This window comes from Drosophila yakuba, chromosome X, assembly GCF_016746365.2.
Source record: "Drosophila yakuba strain Tai18E2 chromosome X, Prin_Dyak_Tai18E2_2.1, whole genome shotgun sequence".
In the NCBI taxonomy this organism is placed as follows: domain Eukaryota; kingdom Metazoa; phylum Arthropoda; class Insecta; order Diptera; family Drosophilidae; genus Drosophila; species Drosophila yakuba.
Window position 1 is genome coordinate 5,818,478 of NC_052526.2, and position 23,838 is coordinate 5,842,315.

Below are 23,838 nucleotides of genomic sequence, written 5' to 3' on the forward strand. Positions count from 1 at the left end.
CTACTTTGAAGTAATATAAGTTTTTTGAATAGTAAATAAGGGCCTGGTTTAGCAAGTGCCACGACCCCTTCCACCGCAATTAACCGCCCCCAGTTGCTCATTGTTTTTCGCCCACGCCTCGGCAATATTTCAGGGGTTAGACTCGGCTGGCGTACTTGGCCCAACGTCCCGCAACGATAACAACAAATAAAGTAAGTAAATTTAAGTGCTTAAGAAACCGTGTACTCGACGAACAACATACTCTAGAAAAATGGGTAACTGGATGCATGGGTATATATGATACAATATAACCTATTGTACGCGCCTTAAACTTCTCAACTTCTAGACAAACATTACTGCAATAATATGCATTTGGTATTTATTATATATTACTTTCTTAGAAATTCCTGGGTACATTTGAAATTGTATCCGTTTTATTTTTAAGGAACAGGCATCGGGCATAATAAAAATATTTGCACAAATGTTGAGGCCGAAAGGTGGAGCTGCGCTGATTGTGTGCGGCTCACGTAGTCGAAAACCGCAATAAATATTGATGAGCACACAAACACAACATTAAAACATTGTGCGTAGAGCGGTGGAGGTCCTGCGAACAGGACCTTACACACCCACACGTATCCGCCGGCTTCCCCTAATTTGTCTGGCACCCGCAGCAACAGTTAAAGACAGTAAAATTTAATAACAATAATAATGCTAGTCCAGGAAATTCGAGGACTTAGCTTTATTTTTATGCCAATTGCCGTTAGAACGTGGGGACTTTGCCCCGCAGAAAGGTTAGATACTAAGGTGAAAGCTTTACGGGAATGGCCCTGGAAATATATTAAATATTTACAGCCACAAAGTGGGGGATATGTCTTAAATTACACTGCAGCCAAATCATAGCGAACACGGGTGGTCCCAGTGGTTTTTGGCCCTTTATTATTTAGGAATTCCCTAAAAATCTGTCGGGTCGTTTTTAAATGAACTGCCAAATGTATACTAGATATTAAGAAACTACAAAGGTTTAATTTCCAAGTGGGCAGTTCTTTTTTTGATTTGCGTTACAAGTATTAAAATATCGCGCAAAGTTTTTGATCTGCCCTCGCGTTTCACAGTAATTGAATTGACCCAGATCAGGTGCTTGGGTGTGTATGTGTGTTTTTTGTTCTTGTGTTTGTGCTTAGGGGTCCATTTAGTTGGCAATTTCTCTAATAGGTTTACACTCAATCTACGAGGCTACTACGAGGTCCACCCTAAAATATCCACCCAAATCGAGTGACGCCGAAAAGTAGGCAGCGCTTTTTGTTGCTTTTGTTGTTAGCTTGGCGGGACATTCAAGAGATTCGCTTCACTTCAAGGATACGATTCCACTGCGAACACAGGCGAAATGATAGAAGAGCTGGCCACAATTAATTTGTGGGCCGGCTGCCATTGATAATTATCGAAATAATTGATGTAATTGCCCGCGTTTGGCCAAATCGAATCCCACAATCAATGTAGCCCCAAAACGCACGTTGTGTGGTAACAGGAGTCGTCTTATTAAGTGCACTGAAACAAACTCTGGATGAAAGAAGCAGCACATATTCAGTAGAGTCAACTATTCCTACAGTATTGCAAGGAACAAAGATTTCTCGGACACAGTGAATTTAAATTGCTCTTGAATTAAAATATACATAAATATACAAATATTTCTACTGTGTAGAGGATGGCCTGCTGGGGGTTTGTAAAGGGCTTTATGGGGTGGTAAAGGGTGATAAAGAGCCGTCAACTGAAAAGCAATACAATTTGATTTTGCTCGCTCAGCAGTTGTCCTAGTGATACAAGGCGGTAATCATCAAAGAGTTGGGTTACAGAGAACAGAGTAGGATCCTGGAAAGGCGAGTAAAGGGAGAGTTAGGGAACCATGGCCCTTTATGACACACTTTACACCCAGTTTGCGGTCGGTTGCGGTCTGGGACTCAAATGCATTGAATAGATAGTGGAAAGTCCGCTAGGAATGATTAATGTCGTGCGTCATAATGGTCGAACCAACATTGCATACATTTATTCATTTCATTGCAATATTGAATTTGCAACATTAAACTTCCAACATTAAATTTGCAACACTGAATGTGCAACATTTAATTTTGAACATTGAATTTACAACATGGAACATGCAACATTAAATGTGCAACAATGAATTTTTCAACATTGAAACATAGGTAACAACGCAAAACATTAAACATATCAAAAGTTATTTTTTCGACATTGTAATTTACATAATTTTACATAATTAATGTAATGTAAAATAAAATTTCGTCCACCAATACTTGCAATTCTCAATCAGTTCTGACTCAATCCTCATGGGATAGCAGCTCTGACAGCTCATACATCTGTTGACCGGAAGTTATGATGTGATAGGAAAAGTAGTAGTTTGTGTGTCGGTGTGTGTGATTGTGGTTCCAGAAGCCATGTGGGTATCCCGTCGTCACTCTGGATGGAGTGCATCATGGACCTGACCAGGTATGTTCCACACTTAGAAGGTAGTTTATTAAATTATATATTCTCGTAATATTGGTTTAAATATGGAATGTCATGCCTCGTTGAGTTCGTAATTAAATTTCCAATTAAACTGCTCTTTCAAAAAAAAATTTAATTTTTTGTAATTTTTGGTGACAAAAAATGCGAAAATTTGGCCAAAAAATATTTTTTAACAAAGTTGTTCAAAAAGTGGTTTGGTTGGTTAGTATTCGTAATTAGGACCATTTTTAGCCAAGTTATACAAAAAATATCAATCGTTAATATTGAATTGTTGCTAAAAATCGTTTTCCCTTTTTTTTGCGATTATTAATATAATATCAGTATTTTCATATATGCTCCTACTTCACTAATTTGTATATAGTGTTTGGTTACCCCTAGAATATTTCTCCCCTGTGATGTTAAGATACAATATTATGATGTACGGATTCTTCACTTAATAAATAAATAAAAAAAAAAAGTATTTTCATCACAGCATTCGAAATCTGCGGCAAATTCGTCGGATGCTCTTCAATTTTTAAGCCGGCCTGCGAAATGCTTCGCCTTCTCCTCCTTTTTGTCCATTTCCTTAAATGCATTTTCCAGCATTTTCCTCTCCATATGCGAGTGATTTTCTCCGGCGAATAAGGCAAAATAAAAGAGATTTCACTTAACAAGTTTTAGTCTCTTCATATGCTTTGACAAATCCTTTGGCTGCGGCAAGGACTAAGAATGAAATTTGTCTTCGGACAGGACAATTGGTGGACCAGCCGGCAAAATAGAGAAGAATCAAGGGAAGGTGCTGGAGAGGGCATTGAGTTGAAAGACGTGTTGGCCTTGTTAGTGGGGGTTAAGTGTGGCAGCATCAGGACAACATGTTCTTGCAGCACCCAATCCTGGGCTCTGATTACAAAGTAAGTTGTTTACTTTGCTGTATCCTCGGCTATAGTTTTGCTTTATACAATCAACTTGGCTCGAGGATACCGTGAATATAGCCTTGTAAACGAATAAATAAACTCTAATAGAAAACGAACGAAGGAGATTAGAGACACCTATTTATGCTGCATGAAATTGAATTTTCGTTGCTCAAAGAAAATTCATTTTTCCGGGTTTTCTTTAGCTTTTTTTTATGAGCTAGAGCTTATGAATTAATTTCTCGTTGTTGGTTTTTTACAAATTAGACCTAATTCTTCAGGAATAACCTCCGAATGCTTTTGATTTAACGCACCTTTAATTTATTTTTGGTCTTCTTGCTACCCATAACGGAATCTTCACCCATCGGCTTTGTGGAACGTGTCACTTCCTGTCCCCGTTCATCACCTTCTCGCATCCTATCGGCGAAGAGTGCTTTGTTGTCCTTTTGTGACTTTATTATAAACAAATAGGAGTAAAAATTTCCTTGGCTCTCAGCGAGCTTCTATCGCCTGCTGACGATGACAGGGCAAAAAGCAGGATGCACACAAGAAGGCTGCAGTGGAAGAAAACGATTTTACTGTGTTTCGTACAAAATCTCAAAAACTTTAATAGTTTTAAAGGAGATGCAGGTATATAACCGGTATAAACGGTTAGGATACAAGATCTATAAATTTCGGGAATAGGGTTTGGTTTAAAGTTTGTGCGTATTTTTTTGGTTTCATTGTTGACGGATTGTTGTAATCCATTCTGTAACCCATTGTTCTCGGTGTATGACAAAAAGGCGGGGCGGTGGGCGTTGCTAAGGCGCTGAGAGGATGCAGGGCAAAGCAAAATATTGTCGCCTGCAATAAATGCCAAGCATCCGCTGCGACAAGAAGAACCGGAGCGTCGACGGAACGACGACAGGAAGCGACCGAACCACCAACCGCCATTATGAATGCAGCGCCATTTTGTTTTGCCCCCTTCTGCTCTATCTCTGCATGTGGGTGTGTGTGTATAAATATGTGTCTATGTGTGCATTTAAGTGTGTTTGTGTGTGTGTGCTCGCCATACTCCCCGATGCGTATACGATAAATAATGCGACTTGGCAATTTTCATTGCCTTTTCTGGGTTTTATGCCTTTTTTGGAGACCCGACCCTAAAGTTTGAAGCTATCAGCTATTAAATATTACTAAACATGGGTCTATACACCTAACAAACACTGCGAGTGCTAAGCACACAATAATTAGTTATTTAATACAAAAGACAATCTTTGGCACAATAGCGACTTGGCAGTAAAAAGATACCATCAAATTGTGCATCACTCATACGCCCCGTGGGGCGTATTCTCCCTAGAGAATTTCAGCCACCCACCCACCTATATATGAATATAAGCCAAAGCCGCCCCAGACATCCAACAAGTTTAATTAAAACACAAACTAAGAGCATAAACAAATGAATAATTCACATTACGATGTGGTGCACGCCCCACGTGAAGGACCCTTCTCTGTGAACCATCGAAACCGAACACTTATCCTGACCGCAACTAGTCAAAAATTTGCATTGGAAAAAAAACCGAACAAGAACCACAATGAAAATGGGAAAGGGGACTTTTTTTGGTTTCTGGTTTTTTGGTTGCGTTGGTGTGACTTTTATGCAAATGGAAGAGAGAAATATGAAATTTCGTTGCATAGTTTTGGGCGCGTATTTAAATTGGTGCGGATCAACCTTCTCATCCTTTTCTCCATCGCCCTGCACTTGCAGCTTGCCTTAAAGGCTTTAAAAGCAATTTGTCTACAGTTGTTTTTGGCACGTGAAATATTTGGATATTTTCCTCTGCCAATTTGGGTATGGGAACCACGCATCACGGGTATATCGAAATACATATTAACCCGGTAATTCTGTAGTACAAATTTAATTTATAAATACAAAATAATTTTCTTAATAAAAGTGTGAAAGTTTTGGACCGATTGGCCGGAAATTAATATAAAATTAAAGATATTGATATTACAGGAAATCGGCAGGTCTCATTCTTTTGGCAAGGGTTTAATTATTTATCATATTTTTTGTAGCTTTTGCCCCCATTTTTTTCTCTTTTGACGAGTGCGAATTTAATCAAAAGTCAAAAAGCGCACACACTTGCTAGCCCCACCGCCCCAGTTGATTTTCCCAAAGCTATCGCTTTTCCCCAGCTCCGCTAGCGCTTTCCACGAGTTTTCATTTCTCGTTTTGTGCGTGAGCCTCTGACCCAAATAAAAACAAACAAAAATAACAACAGAAGTGGTAACTAAGGTGGGGACAACGCACAAAAAGACTCATCAAAAACTCATAAATTTGCAATTTTCGACACATGACAAAATAAATTGTAAACAAAGGAAAGCGCGAGAGCCAAGAAAACTAACAAAAACCGGGACAATAAACTTGGAATGCCTATAGCAATATCTCCCCTTTTCAGACCTACTTGTTTATGGGAAAGCAATCGAAAAATATGGAAAGCGGGTGTTAAACTCAGGAAATATGTTGCTGTTTTGCCAAAAAATGGCATTATAAAAATTAATGAATAAATAAATGTCACAACGATAAGCATATTATAAGCTGAAACAAATTAAAAGTTTACAATGCGAATAAGGAAAAAAAACAAGAAATTAGTCTTTTTTGTAATCTCATTACCTAAACTCAATGACTTCTATGGATTGATAAAAATAAACTGCTTTGTATAGCCACTCCACCTAAATTGTGTTTTGCTTTGTTAAACAGTTTTTTTTTTGTAACTTTACAATACAAAAGTGTACAATATCTCCATTAAGTCAGAGTTGTATACGTTCATTTGTACATAAAGGCGGATTCACGACTTTCGAGCAATTGAATGCCTTTTAATAACGTGTTAGCAAGAAATCGTCAATTAATCAGATGGGAAATACGAGAAATGACACTTGGAATTCACAAAACCTTTCGAATGTATCTGATAAGCGATTGGTGGTTCAAATTCCATCGAAGAGCCACAAAACGAACTTATTTAAATAATATGACTTAGCATGAGCAAGTCGAAAAAAAAAGTAATAAGTTTATTAATACAAATTCAGAATGCCGGTATATTAAAGCGTATTCACGAATTCACATATGACACATTGTATTTCCAGATTGATTCAAAAGCTTTAACCTTATGGCGCTACATGCAGTTCAATTCAAAGTATCAGTATATCACGTATACGTACTCTTTTTGTAGAATCATTAGAGAGCGAAAAATTCGCGACACTATTCTTTTTTGCCGTCTCTTTAAATGGCATGGCAACTTGAGAAGAATTGCGAACCAAATGAGAAATGGAAATTCGCAACTGTCTGGTGTTGATGGTTTTATTTTTATTGTTATTGTTGTTGACGTAGTTGAGGGCAGTTCATAAGCTTCGTTTTGCAACCGCAGGAACTGCTAAAATAAAGTGGGTACACCACGTAACTACCCAGTAATTAATTTATTATGTGAAATAAATTCGAAACAATCGATCAAAGAAACAACCTGAGAGTATTTAAGAACTATACATACAAGTAGACATGATGATGAAAATGAAACGTTGATTTTAAGAAAACAAAAAGTTAAATTTACACAATTTACCTTTTGTACTTCATACCAGTAACTAAACTCTTAATTGAAAAAAGTTGGAGAATACAAAATTTGACAATATATACACCCTTGACCTACATAAGTCCGACCCGCTGATACCCTGCAAATGCATATGGAGGCACAGTACAAAGCCAGCAATAGAAAAAAGTTCAACTAATTAGCGCAAGTGACTTTTGAACGTTCTCGTCGCAGGTTTATTTCTCTTACTCGGTCTTTTATTTCAATTGAACAGCGACATGGAGCGTGAAAAGTGCTGCAGCAACAGAGCAAAAAGCGGCAGAGCAATGTAGAAATATTTACCATACAACCGAGTAGAAATAATAATAAAAACAATTAACACATTTTTCCCCGCCGCCTAACCAGTTTTCATTTCGGTAGCAAAAGACGATTTATTCATTTTATTCGGAGCCAGCAAAAATGTAGATCGCTACTAACTACAATAAATGTAGTACGAGTCTCCATCTTTATCGCTCTCCAGCTAAAGCACATAAACGTATCAAATACACTTGCGTTCAAGAAATCAAATACCTGCACCTGTTTGGAAATACACGTACATATAAATCCAAATTCTATTGCTGCATAAAATTTACATTTTTGAATTTTTCACAACTAATTTAAACTTCAAGTTACCCAAACTAAAATATATACCCATATATAAATGCCTACTATTTTGGCCCACGCTGTAGCCAAAGTGTTTGCCGTCTTTAATCTTTTTGAATTGAAAGAAATCTCGGCGCGACTGGGAGGCTCTGCGTTTTTGTGCCGGCGTCATTTTTTCAGTTCGAAAACGTATGCGGCACGGTGAAGACAAAGGAATGGATTTTCAATATATCAAATGAAATGTGAAAATACATGTTACATTTTAAAATAAAAATACTGCAAGGCGGGTTTTTCAATATTCCATTATTTGTGTGTGTGCAACGAAAGAGCGTGGAAGAGAGAAAATAGCCGCAAATAAATGGCAAATATGTGATAGGTGATAATCTCCCGCTCTCTCTCTCTAAATTTCCACCCCGCCCTGTCGCTTTTCGAAGGGCAAGCGGTAAATATTTAGGCGGCTCTTATCAAAAACTTGCGCGCTGATAAGCTTTGATAGCAGGTTTCGCTCTCTTCCGCGCTCTCAATCTAATTTTCCCATTCGCGAACAGCTGTTGGAGGCAACGACAACAACAAACTCAGAACCAACTCAGAACAAAGCTCAGAACCTGCTGAAAAGGATACAAAGTGGATATTTTGGAGTCGTGGATTATCAATTAAAGTAAAGTAACTGGCACAAAATAATTCAAACCAAAGGCAGTCCAAGTTGCGGAAATGGGAAAAGATCGACTGCCTGAGCTTTTGCAGGTAAGAAAATATAAGAAACGTGGGTGGTTGGGAGGTTGGGATGAGGTAACTGCTAATTAGTTTGAAGCACAGTGGTTTGGCAGCACTCAAACCGTAATAAGAATAAAACAGTTAAAGTTATAAACGCATTTGCTAGGAAAATGCATCTACTCTTCTCGGTGAGAGGTAGTCGTAATCAAACTTCATTGCCGCCAAGTCTCAACACTTTCTGACCAAGGTGCTGCCCCCTTCCTTACAATTGGCCCAATCTCTCACACTTTTGTGAGCGCTTTTGGCACTATTTCGACTCGGTTGGCTAGGAAGACGGTTGGGGGGTGGGTGTGGTGTGGTGGTTCTCTATGGCATTTATCAGATCGGCCAGAGATAACGACGATAATGTGGCCACACATCACACTTATGGGGCAACCCCGCGATTCCCCGGACAAAACTTTTAGCACTAAGTGAGTTTCAGTACCGAAGTCATTTTTATTGTTCATTTACACCGCGCCAGATTGTGAACAACACACAAACGTAAATAAACTCAACCAAAGTTGGTAGTTTCTATTGAGTTTTTCGCAGTTTCTCAGTTTTTCGCTGCAGTTCGTTAGGATCGCATGGACCTTTTTAATTTTTTGTACATTTTTGCTGTCTTAATTCCAGCGCTCATTGAGCACGAACTCGTCGAACTCGTCGTCGAACGGTTCACTGCTTTTGAACGTGTACAGTGGAACCACGGAGTTCATCATCGGCAACACCGGCGGGAACAATAATAGCTACAGTGTCGTCAGCCAAAACTCCCACAGTAGCAACAACAACAACAGCAGCGAACCCAAGGATCGGTCCAGCTCCAAGATGTCGCACCATGGATCGAATGTGGACGACATACTCAATCCGGTGAGTTTAAGCATCGAACGAAATACGTGATGTGTAACCGACGCTCCAATGATAATCTCGATGTCGAATTAATTAATGGAAAATGAATAGTGCTAGAAGTGGCATTTTAAACCTTTAACTTTAAAAATATATACATATTTTGAAAGCTATTAATACTTAGCGAAGCTAAAACCCAGCCAAATAGTTAAACGTTTCCCTCAATGGAAATACAAGATCAGAGAGCCAGAGAGGGGAAACCCATATTTTGTTAAGATTTACACATGCCTGTGTGCGCTTATGAATCAGCTGTATTACTCAATCGCTGCCGGCGTAGCGCGAAAACTCGTGATAAGTCCAGAAAAAACCTTTTCTCATTAAGTACGTTTGTGGTTAAGAGAGCGCTGAAGAGAAGGGAAGTTGTCTTAATGTAAACAAACGGAGAAGCTCTCGCAAAGTAAAACAAGCACTGCATCCTTTTAAAGAATTTAATTAACTTTGCAATGGAAGTGAATATACAATATTAATAGATTTTTATGGTATCCTTTTTAGTACACGGAGATTCGCCAACAACTCGCACAGATAGCCGCCAACTTGGAGGCGATGAACCGCATGGCCCAAACCGTCAATCTGCGAACTTTTAACGGTGAGCATTTAAACCTAAAGTTCTGAATATTTCAACATACTTTATCGCGGTATAATCGCAATTCGCAGAGAACGAGATGGATGAACTTCACAGCAAAAACCTGAGGCTGGGCAATCAGCTAATGACGCGATTCAATGACTTCAAGGCGAATCTGCCGGCGGAAAACGATTACAGCTTGGAGGCAAGGATGAAAAGAACCCTTTTCTATGGACTCCACCAGACTTTCATCAATCTCTGGCACAAAAACGAGCTATTCCTGCAGAACTACGAGACCAAGGTCAAAAAGAATCTGAGACTGCATACAAAAATCAGTAAGTGTAATACAAAACTAAATACTTCCCCAACTATTAAGTTAATTTATTTAAGAATTTCGTTACCATTTACTTTTCAGTTAATTCTGAAGCCAGCGAACAAGAAATCGAGTTACTCATCGAGAACAAGACAACCAAACTCTTTGTGGATAATGTGAGTAACAAATCTTGATACAAACAACCAAGTCTTCTGTCCGATATTATTCCTTATCACTGGGAATATTAAAATTTCCTTAAAATTCATTCATGTATGTATGTATATATTTAATACGTCTAGCATTTCGTATGAAATTAAAAGCGATTTGGCTATACCTATTAAATATTGTACATAGAACTTAGCTGAGCTCAACTCACCTCGGTGTTATCCATTTAATTGACTATCACGTTTTCGATTTGCGAGAGGATCACTTTAATATTTATTTTAGCACAGCCTTACACAGAAAAAAAATATTAAAACAAACTGAGGGATAAGAGAATATAACCACTATTGCCACTTTTTTAACACTGGTACACCACACAAAAAAAAAAGGAAAAAATAACACTGAAGCTCATTTGGTGTAAAACACAAACAGCTACATACATACATATGTATGTTAATATGCACTTGCTATACCTACATACATATGTATGTTAACATGCACTTGCTATACATACAAACATATTTCACGCGCGATTGAAAACGCAAAATTACCGCGAATTAAGAAAGAGAAACTTCTGAACGCTTCGCATCGCAATGCCGGTAAACACTTGTAACGAATAAATAACAATTTTCACTTTTTAAACAATGCTAAATTCAATAAACTTAATTTCGCGGCGCGCAGTTAAAAAACACGTGTGTTTATCGATGATCGCAAAGAAAAAGGAAAGAGGAAGACTGGAACAGAGAACGATCAAGGACTAACGGTAAAGCTCACTCTCTTTGTTCCACACTGTTGTTTTTACATCCTCTGTTAATTTTCGAGTAATGTAATTAAAAGCATTATTTCTGTAATACAATTTATTAAATAGATTAAAACATGAGATGTATAGTTAGGCTCTGCATATTAATATTGGATACGCTCTAATATTTAGAATATATTTTCACAATCACTGGTTCACCATAAAAAAATATAAGAAAAAAAAATTGATCTTTTGGCGGAATACACACACTTGCACACAAACATACATACGCCAACATGGATGTTACATGCAGATGCTATACATACAAACATATTTTGCGCGCGAGTGAAAACGCAAATCTACCGCGAATTTAGGAAGAAATAGGAACAAACGCTGCTTTTCACACGACCGGTAATCGCCTTTATTCAATTAACAACATTTTTCACAATCTAAACAACATTAAATTCAAAAAACTTCATTTCGCGGTGCGCAATAAAATCACGTGCGCTTTTCGATGCTCGCGGCGAAAACTGGAAGAGGGAGACATGCAAAGTAAACGATCAAGGACAAACGGTAAATCAGTACTACATGAACTTATTCCCGTTTATTTATTAACATTCTCTGTTAATAAACACATTATTTTACCACTTAAAATTCAGATTAAAAGTGTTGCTTAGGATTCGCAATAATATGGACTACATACGCTTATAAATGGTTACATGTGTTTATTATTAGCTAATAAATAATTTGGGACTTTTAGTTTCTGCAGGAGACGGAGAAGGAGCGGCAGACACTGCGCGAAATGATGGACCGATTCAACGAGCTGCGCCGCCTGGAGAAGTCCATCGAAGAGGTCCACGCCCTGTTCATGCGCATCCAAACCTTGGTGATGGAGCAGAGCGAGGTGATCCAGAGGGTGGAGTTCCACGCCCAGCAGGCCACGCTCCACGTGGACAAGGGTGCCGACGAGCTGGACCAGGCGGAGCAGCACCAAAAAAAGGCGCGCAAGGTGGGCAGACTGGGGATCCCCGAAAGATTTGGGTTCTAAGCGATATTTCCCCTTTATTTGCAGAAAAAGATAATGCTCATCGTGATACTGGCAGCCATTTTGTTAGTATTACTCCTTGTTGGTATTTATTTGTGATGTACGTGAGACCCTTTTTTTTTTTTGCATATTTTTAAGAGTTACATTTAAGCAAAATAAACTTAAAAACAACAAGACTTTGTAATTATTGGAACGCGCTCATGTTATTAAAATCCTTAGTACAAATATTTCCTATACGAGTGCCATTAAACTAAAAGTTGGCTGAATCATGTTGTTTTTGTACTTTACATTTTTAAATTTACAGAATGTAAACTAAATAACGGCCAGTACAATAAGTACGCATTTAGCGGGAAAATCGCCAAGTAACGAAAGCTTCAGCTAGAACTAGCTATTAGTGGTACTTACTGGTAAGCAGCCCAGCGGGCATTACTGAGGGTAAACAAAACAACTTAACAGCAACCACTTTGCGCCTAACAGCACACCCTCCACTGTTGATAGCACTCTGTTGGCCAACATCAACATCCCTGGCGTCTCGTTAATAATTTTTTTTATATAGTCGTTTAGCACCGATTTTCCATGTCTGATTTTTAGGTGAGTGCTCGTCGGAGCTTAGAAAAGCCTCTGTGAATGCTTTTGGTCAGTGGTAGATCACCCAGGGCGCGCGGTTCGGCGACAACAGCAAGCAATCCGACGGTCCGGCGCCATTTTTCCCACTTTTCCCGGAAGACTACGCAGTTTAATTGTTATTGTCATTGATAATCCCGTTTAGGAGACAAACGGATGTGGATTGGCCAACATGGAGGAACTGTGCAAGCAGCCGCAGCCACCACCACCACCGCCGCCGCCCCCTCCGTCATCCGTGTCCATCGAGGAGCCGCCGCTGGCAAATGGCAAGGGAGGAGGAGCAGCAGTTGTGCACCTAATAGCTAAGCTGCCCGAGGAGGAGCTCCTCGGCTCGGTGACCATGCACAATTGTCCGGGAACGCGGGCCAGTGCCCGCGTCATCCAGAAGATGAAGCAGGACCTGACGCGACCGATGACACCACCGCCCAGCGAACGGGAGCCAAACAAAAAGGACGAGAAGGCCGCCCAAAAGACGCCCAGCCAGTTGAAAACGGGCAGCGGCAAGACCACCTGGACGAATGTCGAGCGCAACTGCTTCTTCGACGCCCTCAATGAGTTTGGCAAGGACTTCGAGGCGGTGGCCAACTGCATCAACGCCAAGCTGAAGCGCCGCAACGGCAACAGCGACTATAGTTTCAAAACCAAGGACCAAGTACGCCAGCACTACTACCAGACCTATCACAAGATCTGCAAATACGTGCGCTTCTCGGATGGTAAGAGGGGTCGGGCTAGATGCGAGATGCCTCCTGTTTCGAAATCTTTTAATAACAAGCTTTGAGCGCCAAAAATCTGGTGTTTGCATGAAATTCCAGTGAATCGTTTAATTCCTAGAATTCAACTAGCTTTTGAAATGTTTGATTCCTAGAATTCAATTAGCTTTTGAAATGTTTGATTCCTAGAATTCAGCTAGTTTTTGAAATGTTTAATTCCTAGAATTCAACTAGCTTTTGAAATGCTTAATATGTATTTACAATTTCATTCAATCGTTTTAGAGCTAAAAAAGCCCGCCCAGGAGCTGTACACGCTGATTAACTACGGCGAGATGCGCCGCAAGCTGCAGTTCCTCACGGAGAAGCACTTCATGAAGCTGAAGCAGCTGATTTACCAGGGCCAGATAACCGTGCGCTGCAAGGGCAAGAACATCCGCATCAAGACGCCATCATGCAAAGCGTTGCGGCGGCTAAATCAATTGGATGGTGAGTTCGCTTTCGAGTTCGCAATAAAGCCCAACTAATGCTTGACACTGTATTGTAGACTCTCTGGAGGATATCCGGCTGCCCAGCAAGGTGGAGGTGCTGGTGACTCCCGCCAATATGGAGGCCTTTGGCCGCGTGCAGTCCCTGGCACAGAATCCACGCGGCAGGATTATAGTTCCGTTGCATAAGAAACTAATCAGCTTCATCAAGACGTTCGAGTACAAATGGCGCAGCGCCAATCAGCGTCTGCACGAGGAGAAGAGTGCCTACTTTCCCAGCAGCCTGGCTACCTCCACTACATCCAACAATAACAACAATAATAATAACAACAACAACGAAACGGAACCACTGCAGCCGGCGGTTTCATCGCTGGATCCCTCCATGTGCTTCCAGCCGAGGCCGGGAGTAGCCATCCACCGACCTTTACTCAGTATCACCGCCTACTTAAGCAGCATTAACATATGCTTGACGGCATACGAAGAGCGCATGGGCTTCAAAGTGCGGAGTGAGACCTTGGGCAACCTGGCCGGCATATCGGTGGCGGCCAGCAAGAGACCGCGGACGGAAAGCGGCTCCGAGAAGCGTTCGCCGGAGACGAAGAAGCCCAAATCGGGTGCCAGCCCGCCGCTGGAAAAGAGTTTGGACGATGGACCCTTGCTGGAGGGTAATCTGATGAAGATGGAGAATAGCAGCGGCGATGAGCTGGGCGAGGAGATCCACGAGTTTCTCGGCGACATATTGGAGGCGCCGCCGCATCCGCAGGCAGCCACTATTCCACCTATTTCAGCTCTTCCAATCCCTAGTGATACAACCACTGTTGCTGTCGCGCTCGAAGCTTCCGCTGATCCTGTGCTACAGACTGATCCAGCCACCGCTGATCTATCTCATCCACTGGCGACCACAGTGCTACAAGCTTCCTGTGCTGGCGCTCCTGCTCCTTCCACTCCTGTATCTGGTTCGTCGTCGGCGGCACCGCCGGTTGCCCGCTCCAAACGCAAAGAAGCCAAGGAGGCGGCGGCCGCGGCACAGGCGCGAAATTTTAAGCCCCTGCTCAGCGACGACATCCTTAAGAGAATCCGTAAGGGCTGGACACAGGCAAATGCGGCGGACATAACCATTGGCGATCTGTACGTGGTCTTTGGCCAGGACTCCAAGCTGGAGCTGGAGTATTACTGGTGTGAGGTGGACAGCGCGACTGCCATGGCACCCAGCATACTAGCAATCAACACCGTAACGCCAAGCTCCACGTCGGTGGCCACGCAAACCGGCACCTCTTCTTCCAGCAACGCCACGACCACAACAACCGCATCTTCCACCTGCTCCGTCAGCAATGCGAGCACAACGTTGCCCTACAATCCCAACGACTGTGATAGCGTGGAACGCGTCAAGGCCGTCACCACGTCGTCGGTGAGCAACAAGCTGAAGCACCTGTTGCTCGTGGCCAATCTCAGCGAGCGCGTGCGCAAGCGCCAGTGCAACTGCGGCCACACGTGCGATCGCAAGCGGGACCTGATGACCAAGGCGCAGCAGCTGGCAGAGGCGACGGCGGCCACCGGCGGCGTTAGCCTGGCGGAGGGCAACTTCCGCACGCCAATGCTGCCGGTGAGGCGGCCCATATCCAACATCGATCCTGTGCGCCAGCTCTCAGCGGTAAGTGGGCGCTTTTGTTATGGGCGCAACTTCAATGACCCAAGTAAATGCATTACTTGTTTGCAGCTCACGCGGCAAAAGATCAGTCGCCAGGTGCTCGTGCAGCGCCGTCTCCTGCCCCCCACATCCATTGGCGGTCGTCCGTACGACCTGTTGAGTGTGCGCCAACTGCACAGTGGCCTTTTCGAACCGATCGATCGCCTCGATGGCACCAGCTCTACTTCCAGTTCCAGTGGCATCAGCTCCTCCGGCTCAAAACCAGATTCCAGCATGGGTGCGACGCTACTTTCACAGGATCAAGGGCCAGAGGATCAGGGGGCGTTGGAGTTCCTCAACGACGAGGTCACGCAAGCCAGCGCTCGAGATATGCCCAACCTGGACATTTGTGTGGCCACCAGCACGACTGGCGTCAGCAGTTCCCTGGCGGAGGCGGTGCAAGACGACAGCACATGTAAGAGCATCAAGCGTTCGGTTTCGGTTACTTTGTTATTGACACTTGTGCAAATCTTTTCGCTGGCAGCTCAAAACTTCTTCCACGGCAGCGTAAGCCCGATGCACTTGCTCAGGGACTCAACATCCAATGCGCGCTGGCTGGAGGACAATATCAATGACTTCTCGTTGACCTCGCTGCTGGGCCATCTGGATGGCATTGATGCCACCCGGGATATACTGGTAAGTCCACATGGCACACCCCCTTTTCATTCCATTTATTTTTGATAACTACTTAACACAATCGATAGGATCCGTCGTCGAGCATGTCGGTGATCAGCGAGAGCAGCGTGGACTTTCGGCACAAGTTCCAGGAGATCGCCGCCCTGCTGCAGCAGCAGGAGAAGGATTAGCAGTGGATTGGCAGTGGCAACTGCGGCAATCCGGTCGTGTCCCCTTTGTTTATGTACCCAAAAAAATGCGGAACCTGAAAAGAGAGAGACAAGGATGATGGGGATCGTCCAAGCGGATAGCCACGTGTGCCTCCAAGCCTACACATATGCGCATATCTCAATGATATTATTCATAATACCCCGCACGTTATACCCCCACTAACATTTATGTTTTTACGCGACTTTTTGTGATCTATACTCATTTTATGTATGCCAAGTATTAGCAAGCACTCACATTGTCTGAACATATATATTTATTTATACATTAACTCTATGTATCACGCGAACGCGAACGTGAACGCGAAGCTCCCACATTTTAAATTCTCAACCCATTTGTTTGTTACCCGCTCGCACACTCGTTCCGCACTACTCTAATTGGTTTCTAGCGCTTAAGTTGCCTAAGTTCGATTCAGCATAGTTTGTAGCCCTAAATCCCCAAAACCCTCGCAGCAAATCCCAATTAAAACTTCCATATGTATAGAGATTCTCCACCTGATAAACTAAAGCTCACATTAAATCAAAAATCGAAATCCCCTCAAAAGACTCGAAAATGTTGGCAAGTCTGCCCTTGTTGACGTTGACCATATGTAAAGCACATTATTTGGGTGGGAAACATAACAAATAACAAATTTTATCCTAGGGCGTTATAACAATAGTAACACTTTGAACTTGTTATTATATGCAAAGGAAAGTACCGAAAATAAAAGCGAAATGTACTAAACTAATGCAGTAGTTTAACAATAATAATAACTGATAACAACATAGGCTGGAGATTCACAAGCAATAGTAGAGCCTCCGCATTCAGGTCTCTTCAGGTTGATCCTGCTGCACCAGCAGGACATCCGTCTTGCGGCGGTCGCCCCTCTTGCGCTGCCTTCCCGCCGCATGCGATTGCAGGTGGATGCCGAGGGAGATCTGACGCTTGAAGGACTTGCCGCACTGCTCACAGCTGAACGGGCGCTCGCTGCTGTGGACGAGCATGTGGCGGTTGAGCTCGGACCTGCTGCCAAAGCTGCGCTTCTGGCACACCTGGCAGTGGTACGGCTTTTCCTGGCTGTGGCACCGCTTGTGGGCAATCAGGTTGCTGGAGTAGCGGAAACTGCGACCGCATATGTCACAGCCATGCGGCTTCTCGCCCGTGTGCGTGAGCATGTGCTTCTTGTAGCCGGACTTTTGGGTCAGCCGCTTGCCGCAGATGCTGCACTCGAATGGCTTGATGCCGCTGTGGATTAGCAGGTGTGTGCGCAGCGAGGACGCCTGCCGGTAGACCTTGAAGCAGGTGGGACACCTATTCGGATTGTTTCGATCGTGCAGCGTCACGTGACCGTCGTGGGCGTTTCGGGTCTTGAAGGACTCGCCGCAGATCTTGCAAACGTACGGCGTGGCCGTGCCATGTAGCTGCATGTGGTACTTGAACGAGTTGTTGGTGCTCAAATGCTTGCCGCAGATCTGAGGAAAACAAGGTTTGAGTGAGCTACGCTTTGGGATCATTTGCGATTGAGGGTCAGCTTACTTGGCACTGCAGGGAGGGATTAAGAGGTTTCCAAAGGCGGCTCCTGCTGGCCACAGGTTGCTCTGCTTTCTCCACAATCTCGTACAGATCTTCGCCAGCTCTGGGCTGCACAACGGGCTCAACTTGGAGCGAATCTTCCATGCTGTGGACTTGGTTTTCTTGGTGTATGTGGTGCGGGCCATGCAGCGTCATGTGGTGCTGAAAGGTCCTCTTGCTGCTTAGTTGTTTGCCGCAAATCTGGCGAAAATGGGATACTAATTTGGGATTACATACTTAAAACTCAGTGCTCAGTTCTCACGAGACATTTCAGCGCGGGTTTGGATTTCCGTAGCCTGCTCTTACTGGCCAATGGTTCGCTTTTCGCTGGAGCTTCCACTAGACGTTGCTCCGCATCGTCGATCACCTCGTACAAATCCTCGCCTGCTTTGGGATCCAAGTAAATCTCCGCAACAGAGTGACTATTCTGCTCCTCGTAGTTCTCCTTCTCTGGCAACTCTTCCTGCCGTTCCAGTTCAAGATCCAGCCTCTCCTTTTGCATACTCGGCTCCTCCTCAACTGATTCGACGACCAGCTGATCCGCCTCATTTCGCATAGTTTCTGCAGCATACACAGCCACCTCCTGCTCATCAAGCACAAGTACAAAGTCCTCTGGAATCTCAGGTGACAGCCTGTCTCTAAAATCCTGTCCCGCGTTGATCCTCTTGCTGCGGCAAAAGTCCGCATGACTCTGCCGCAGTAATCTGTCCATGCGGTGGACACTGCGCTTGAACTCCAGCGAGAGCCGCAGCTTGGCCACGCAGCCCGAGCAGATGTGGTGGGGCAGAAAGAGCTCCGACTCCAAGATCTCCAATCCGCTGCAGTAGCTCAGAATGTTGGCCAGAGTCGCCAGTTTGCCGGCAATAAGGTTGCTGAGCGGCTTGAAGAGCGGCAGGCAGCGGGGCGATGCAATGTGGCAAACGCGACACAAAGCATCCGGCGGCGACATGGCAGTCCTGCGTTGGATTTTCCAATAAATAAACTAAACAAACTTTCAAGTAAATAACAAATTCTAGCGTCCGGAACAGTGATGTCAAAACTCAGCTGATCCATTAGTGCTGGCACTGCAAAGAGCTAGCTTGGAAATAGCCAAAGGTTGTACAGGTCCATAAAGGCGCTTATGTGACTGGTGGCTTTTCACTTTAATTTTTTCTTAATTTAGGCTAACCTAAAAGCGTGCTTAGTTAATTGTCAGAAGCAACATAAATAAGTGTATTTGCATCAGATGCCGATAGATCTGGCTAGAAAAATTGGCAATTTACAGCTGCTGCGAGCCACGTGCTAAAAGTGCTAACGCCTGCTGTCGACTGGCAGTGGCCAAAGAAAAATCCCTAACGCCAACGCCGTGCCGGTGCGAAGTTGAAATTTTTGTTGGAAATTTTTTAAAAGAAAAAGTCGCTGCTAGCCGAGCAGGACTCGCGAACGGCGCCTAGGACTCTAAAATCGGGAAGGGAAGCGAAGCATGAGCATGAGCATGGCACCGGCCACCGTCCTACACTTGCTGCGCGGCCTCAGCACGCCGCGCGTTCTCACCCGAATCCATCAGCACCGCGCATTGGGTAATCACCATAACCACCACCACCACCACCAGCACAACCAGCAGCACCAGCGACTATCCACATGCACATCGGCAGCTCCTCCGCCATCGGCGCTCTGCCCCATCCTGTGCACAGCCCGCGGCTACAGCAGCACAGCCAGTAAGTGACTCCCTAATCCCATCTAATGCAATCCAATTCAATGTAATCCAATCCAATTCCATGTGCCCTTTGCCCGTTTTGCAGAGCAAGAAGCAGCTGGAGAAGCCACTGGTGCGGCCACTGAGGCGACCCCGTCTCCCGTATCGAATGCCCCGCTGCTGGCCAAGCTCTTTCCGCAGACCTCGCCGGAGGTGGACACCAATGCCGAACAGGAGCGACAGAAGCAGCAGGAGGAGGAGGCTAAGGAGAACGAGCGCGCCTGGAAGCGCATGAAGCTGGGGTAAGCTCGCTCTCGCTAATCTAATATGTGTGCATAGTTATAACGATGCTTCTGCAGCTTCGCAATCTTTGGAGGCGGCGGCGTGGCTGCTGGACTGTGGGCCGTTTACGAGTTTGGCAAGCCCGAGTTGGATCCCAACGGGCAGGCGATCGAGGACGAGTTCACACACAAGCCGCTGGTGCAGCAGTATTTGCAGCGGATGTGGAAGAGTATCCACTACTATCAGCGCATGATTCAGGAGCCGTCGCGGGCCAAGCTGCTGCCCGATCCGCTCAAGCCGCCGTACGTGCAGCCGCGCTATACGCTTGTGCTGGAGATGAAGGACGTGCTGGTGCATCCGGACTGGACCTACCAGACTGGCTGGCGCTTCAAGAAGCGTCCCGGCGTCGATCATTTCCTTGCCGAGTGCGCCAAGGACTTTGAAATTGTTGTCTTCACCGCCGAGCAGGGCATGACCGTGTTCCCCATTCTGGATGCGCTCGATCCCAACGGTTACATTATGTACCGCCTGGTCAGGGATGCCACGCACTTTGTGGACGGACACCATGTGAAGAATCTGGATAACCTCAATCGCGACCTGAAGAAGGCAAGTGCAGACAACTTAAGCGTTTTTTTCCTTTGCAATAATGTAGAAAATGAAACATTTTAGGTGATTGTTGTTGACTGGGATGCGAATGCCACCAAGATGCATCCGGACAACACATTCGGCATGCCTCGCTGGCATGGCAATGACGATGATGGGCAGTTGCTGGACCTCATCGCCTTCCTGAAGAGTAAGTGGTTACACATTAAAGGGTAAACAACATTGCGCTCATTGTGCCTTTCGCCACAGTAATTGCACAGAGCAACGTGGACGATGTGCGTGAGGTGCTCCACTACTATCGCCAGTTCGACGATCCCATCAATCAGTTCCGGGAAAACCAGCGCAAGTTGGCCGAACAAATGCAGGAGGCGGAGCGCATCGAGCAGTCGAAGACCAAGCCCATGGTAAAGCAGTGGTCGCGCAACATTCTGGGGCGCTAGGAGGCTGGCCATCGCGCACACCCCGTCCCGTTCCATATGCATACCTTAACCTTCCTTCCGCCTGCCCCGGAGCACACACAAACAAACATACCCTCCAGCAGCACACTGGCCATATTTTTTCGTCGACTTAGAGTAGGAGTTGGAGAGTAGGCAGCAGGTTGGGAAGGCACGCTCTTTCCTTTGCTCCTTTGGGTGAAGTGAGGACAAGGCGCCTGTTTTTGTTTTATTAAATAACTAAACTTGCTTGTTTTTGTTGTTTGGCAATGTAATCATAATATTATTATAAACAGACGACTTAACCGCGAAACCAAAAACAAAACACACTCATGTCTTTCATTGCGCCAGCAGCGGACACCTTGTATGTGCGTTATCTTATCAAAAAGTCATCAAAAGTGGATATGAGTGGCTAAAATTACTGAAAAGTTATCGTTTTGCAGATAATATATCACATGAAAACGAGGTGTTTATGTGGGTAAAAAATAAATGTATATTACGTTTATTATGTATATTTCCTAACAGTTTTAGCGAATCTTAAATGTACAATGCTAAGGCTAGACTTACACGTCCTAGAGCTACCTACAGCGCCCTCAGCTTGGTGCCCGCCTAAAGCACCACCACCACTTTGGAGGTGGACACCGGCTGCTCAGGTACTTCGGTCAGGTGGAGAGTGGACGCTGATCCGCTGTCCGCAGCTCCTGCCGTGGCCCGTCGGCGGTGGTCGATTGATTGACCACCACCGGAGGTGGCCATCACCGGCGTCTCCTTGTTGTGGACGCGCAAATGGCTATTCAGTCGCTTCTTTGTGGGAAAGGCCTTCATGCAGACCTCGCACTTGAACGGCTTTTCGCCGGAATGCAGGCGTACATGGGCATTGAGGTTGCTGGTGAATGTGAAGGCACGCCCGCAGATGGGACATTTGTGCGGCTTGGCGCCGGTGTGGACCAGCAGGTGCTTCTTGTAGCCGGACTTCTGCGACAGTCCCACGCCGCAGATCTCGCAGGTGAAGGCCTTCTCGCCGGTGTGGCTGATCTTGTGCTGGCGCAGCGAGGACGAATCGTAGTACGCCTTATCGCACAGATCGCAGGCGTAGGGCCTCTCTCCCGTGTGCGTGAGCTTGTGGCGCCTGAGATGATCGTACGCCGCATATCCACGGCCGCACTGATCGCAGTTGTAGGGCTTCTCCTCCGCATGCGTTCTCCGGTGCGCCGCCAGACTTGAGGTGGTCCGGTAGAAGCGTCCGCAGATATTACACTGGTGCGGCTTGACATTGGTGTGGGTGAGCATGTGCGCCTTGTAGTTGCGTAGATGCTTCAGCCGCTTGCCACACTCCTCACACTCGTAGTGCTTCTCGTCCACGTGGGAGCGCATGTGCTGGTTGAGTCGGCACAGCTGGCGGAACGCCTTCTGGCACACGGTGCACACGTGCGGCAGTGCTTCGCCAGCGGTCGGCGGCGTTGAGTCCAGCGATTCCTCCAGGAAGTCCTCCTCTTCGCAGACATCTTCCGCCTCGGCCAGCTGTGCGTGTGCGGGGGGAATTGGTGATGAGAAGGGACATGCGCCTTGTGCGTTACAACTTCACCACTTACCAGATGCTCCTCGCGCTCCTCATCCTCCTCTATTTCGAGGGTCTCCTCGCCGATGACCTCGTCTATGGCTCCTTCCGCGGGTATCACAATCATCTGTCCGTCCAGTATCTCGTCGTGGGCGCCAGAGTCGTCCATCACCTCGATCTCATCTTCCTCCGTGACGATCGTTTCGTACTCATTCTTGATGGTCACATACTCGACTTCGGCTGGCTGAAACTCATGCACGCTTTCCATGGTGATGTGCTCCTGCTGGTCGCCCGACTCTGCCTGCTGGTGCTCCTCTTCCGTCAGCTCGTCATCCTGATCGGCCACTTCCTCGATGACGAACTCCTCATCCTCTTCGGGGCTCGAGTGCATGTGGCGTTCCGCCTCTGCTGCTTGTTCTTCCAACTGTCAGAGAAATATATTTATATATAGTTAGTTATAAGTTAGGCGTTTCGAATTTTAGCTTTAACGAAGCCTCCTCCCATTTGGGCGCAATTCCCAACCGCTGTAAGTAATCACTGATCCTCGGTGTCATCGCAGGAACGAGAGTATCATGTGCACCCCCAAGTGACCAAGTGACAGTTACTTACAGTGCCGCTATCCTGCTCCTCGTTGAGCATCTCGATCATGACGTACTCCTCGCTGGGATCGCCCGCCTGCAGGCTGTGCTCATCGTGCTGCTGGCTTTGGCTTGGGCTCTGGTTGTGGTTAGTGCTGTGGCTGTGGCTGTGACTATGGTTCTGGCTCTGATGGTGGCTGGTGCCGTGCACCTCGTCCAGGCCCAGGCGGAGCAGCTCGTCGGAGTCGATGACCATGCGCTTGAAGTTGAACGCCTGCTCCAGCAGCTGCAGGCAGTTGAGGCAGATGTGCTGCGGCATGGCAGCGCCGTCATGCGGTTCGAACGACAGCCCCGCGCAGTAGTGGAGCATGCTGGCCAGCGTGGTGCTGCCCTCCGGGCCAAGCTCGATCTCCTCCTGCAGCGGCTTGTGCTGCTTGCAGGCACGCGTGCACGTCCGGCAGTTGAGGACCACCACTCCGGGCGCCTTGCCACTCATCATCCTGTGCGTATCCGCTGTCCGTTGTCCACTGTTGCTGTTGCTTTCCTTGCCCGGGATCGTTGTCGTCGGGCTGCGCTGGATTCGTCGCTTTTATGACGTTTGGCTACTCTTTTTTTATAATTGTTAATTTAATTCTTATGCGTTTTTTTGGGCAGATGTTTATGCGATACTATCGGTATCGGTGCAGCAGGCATCGGTTTCTTACGCGGTTCTGTTTAACGAATAATCGAATTTAGTTTCAACATCTATC

The 23,838-nt window shown here is 45.4% G+C and overlaps 5 protein-coding genes across 7 annotated transcripts; 3 read left to right on the forward strand and 2 right to left on the reverse strand.

Moving 5' to 3' along the window:
* Positions 1-2,352: 2,352 nt before the first annotated feature.
* Positions 2,353-12,325, forward strand: LOC6524360 (syntaxin-4). 2 transcript variants are annotated; one of them, XM_002100182.4, is made up of 8 exons: positions 7,786-7,961; positions 8,134-8,329; positions 8,969-9,202; positions 9,731-9,824; positions 9,893-10,135; positions 10,216-10,289; positions 11,775-12,023; positions 12,087-12,325. In XM_002100182.4, the coding sequence occupies exons 2-8, from the start codon at positions 8,297-8,299 to the stop codon at positions 12,156-12,158; spliced, it is 999 nt and encodes a 332-aa protein (XP_002100218.1). In that variant the 5' UTR covers positions 7,786-7,961; positions 8,134-8,296; the 3' UTR covers positions 12,159-12,325. The 2 variants fall into 2 exon arrangements, with proteins under 2 accessions (XP_039229185.1, XP_002100218.1); XM_039373251.2 differs by lacking the exons at positions 7,786-7,961; positions 8,134-8,329 and adding an exon at positions 2,353-2,478.
* A 192-nt stretch (positions 12,326-12,517) lies between these two features.
* On the forward strand, positions 12,518-16,961 carry LOC6524361 (protein cramped). The gene is made up of 7 exons (XM_002100183.3): positions 12,518-12,650; positions 12,829-13,396; positions 13,676-13,879; positions 13,938-15,529; positions 15,596-15,980; positions 16,050-16,201; positions 16,270-16,961. The coding sequence occupies exons 2-7, from the start codon at positions 12,856-12,858 to the stop codon at positions 16,369-16,371; spliced, it is 2,976 nt and encodes a 991-aa protein (XP_002100219.1). The 5' UTR covers positions 12,518-12,650; positions 12,829-12,855; the 3' UTR covers positions 16,372-16,961.
* Positions 16,594-19,005, reverse strand: LOC6524362 (oocyte zinc finger protein XlCOF19). 2 transcript variants are annotated; one of them, XM_002100184.4, is made up of 3 exons: positions 18,222-19,005; positions 17,924-18,160; positions 16,594-17,859 (listed from the first exon to the last, which is right to left on the reverse strand). In XM_002100184.4, the coding sequence occupies exons 1-3, from the start codon at positions 18,906-18,908 to the stop codon at positions 17,212-17,214; spliced, it is 1,572 nt and encodes a 523-aa protein (XP_002100220.1). In that variant the 5' UTR covers positions 18,909-19,005; the 3' UTR covers positions 16,594-17,211. The 2 variants fall into 2 exon arrangements, with proteins under 2 accessions (XP_002100220.1, XP_039229160.1); XM_039373226.2 differs by having other exon boundaries at positions 17,924-18,177; positions 18,222-18,363.
* Positions 19,006-19,277: 272 nt separating this feature from the next.
* On the forward strand, positions 19,278-21,443 carry LOC6524363 (mitochondrial import inner membrane translocase subunit TIM50-C). The gene is made up of 5 exons (XM_002100185.4): positions 19,278-19,656; positions 19,741-19,936; positions 19,994-20,522; positions 20,586-20,709; positions 20,769-21,443. Exons 1-5 carry the CDS (start codon positions 19,422-19,424, stop codon positions 20,957-20,959), a joined length of 1,275 nt encoding a protein of 424 aa, XP_002100221.1. The 5' UTR covers positions 19,278-19,421; the 3' UTR covers positions 20,960-21,443.
* On the reverse strand, positions 21,423-23,777 carry LOC6524364 (zinc finger protein 391). Its single transcript, XM_039373218.2, has 3 exons — positions 23,121-23,777; positions 22,546-22,935; positions 21,423-22,474 (listed from the first exon to the last, which is right to left on the reverse strand). Exons 1-3 carry the CDS (start codon positions 23,586-23,588, stop codon positions 21,563-21,565), a joined length of 1,770 nt encoding a protein of 589 aa, XP_039229152.1. The 5' UTR covers positions 23,589-23,777; the 3' UTR covers positions 21,423-21,562.
* Positions 23,778-23,838: the final 61 nt, after the last annotated feature.

Coding starts and splice junctions, on each gene's coding strand:
- LOC6524360 (XM_002100182.4), top strand. CDS start 8,297: ATGGGAAAAGATCGACTGCCTGAGCTTTTGCAG. Junction 9,203..9,730: donor TGGACGACATACTCAATCCG/GTGAGTTTAAGC, acceptor TATCCTTTTTAG/TACACGGAGATTCGCCAACA. Junction 10,136..10,215: donor GAGACTGCATACAAAAATCA/GTAAGTGTAATA, acceptor TTTACTTTTCAG/TTAATTCTGAAGCCAGCGAA.
- LOC6524361 (XM_002100183.3), top strand. CDS start 12,856: ATGGAGGAACTGTGCAAGCAGCCGCAGCCACCACCACCACCGCCGCCG. Junction 13,397..13,675: donor ATACGTGCGCTTCTCGGATG/GTAAGAGGGGTC, acceptor CAATCGTTTTAG/AGCTAAAAAAGCCCGCCCAG. Junction 15,981..16,049: donor GGTGCAAGACGACAGCACAT/GTAAGAGCATCA, acceptor TTTCGCTGGCAG/CTCAAAACTTCTTCCACGGC.
- LOC6524362 (XM_002100184.4), bottom strand. CDS start 18,908: ATGTCGCCGCCGGATGCTTTGTGTCGCGTTTGCCACATTGCATCGCCC. Junction 18,161..18,221: donor AACCCGCGCTGAAATGTCTC/GTGAGAACTGAG, acceptor CATTTTCGCCAG/ATTTGCGGCAAACAACTAAG. Junction 17,860..17,923: donor ATCCCTCCCTGCAGTGCCAA/GTAAGCTGACCC, acceptor TGTTTTCCTCAG/ATCTGCGGCAAGCATTTGAG.
- LOC6524363 (XM_002100185.4), top strand. CDS start 19,422: ATGAGCATGAGCATGGCACCGGCCACCGTCCTACACTTGCTGCGCGGC. Junction 19,657..19,740: donor CGGCTACAGCAGCACAGCCA/GTAAGTGACTCC, acceptor CCCGTTTTGCAG/AGCAAGAAGCAGCTGGAGAA. Junction 19,937..19,993: donor TGGAAGCGCATGAAGCTGGG/GTAAGCTCGCTC, acceptor ATGCTTCTGCAG/CTTCGCAATCTTTGGAGGCG.
- LOC6524364 (XM_039373218.2), bottom strand. CDS start 23,588: ATGATGAGTGGCAAGGCGCCCGGAGTGGTGGTCCTCAACTGCCGGACG. Junction 22,936..23,120: donor AGGAGCAGGATAGCGGCACT/GTAAGTAACTGT, acceptor TTTCTCTGACAG/TTGGAAGAACAAGCAGCAGA. Junction 22,475..22,545: donor AGGAGCGCGAGGAGCATCTG/GTAAGTGGTGAA, acceptor GCACACGCACAG/CTGGCCGAGGCGGAAGATGT.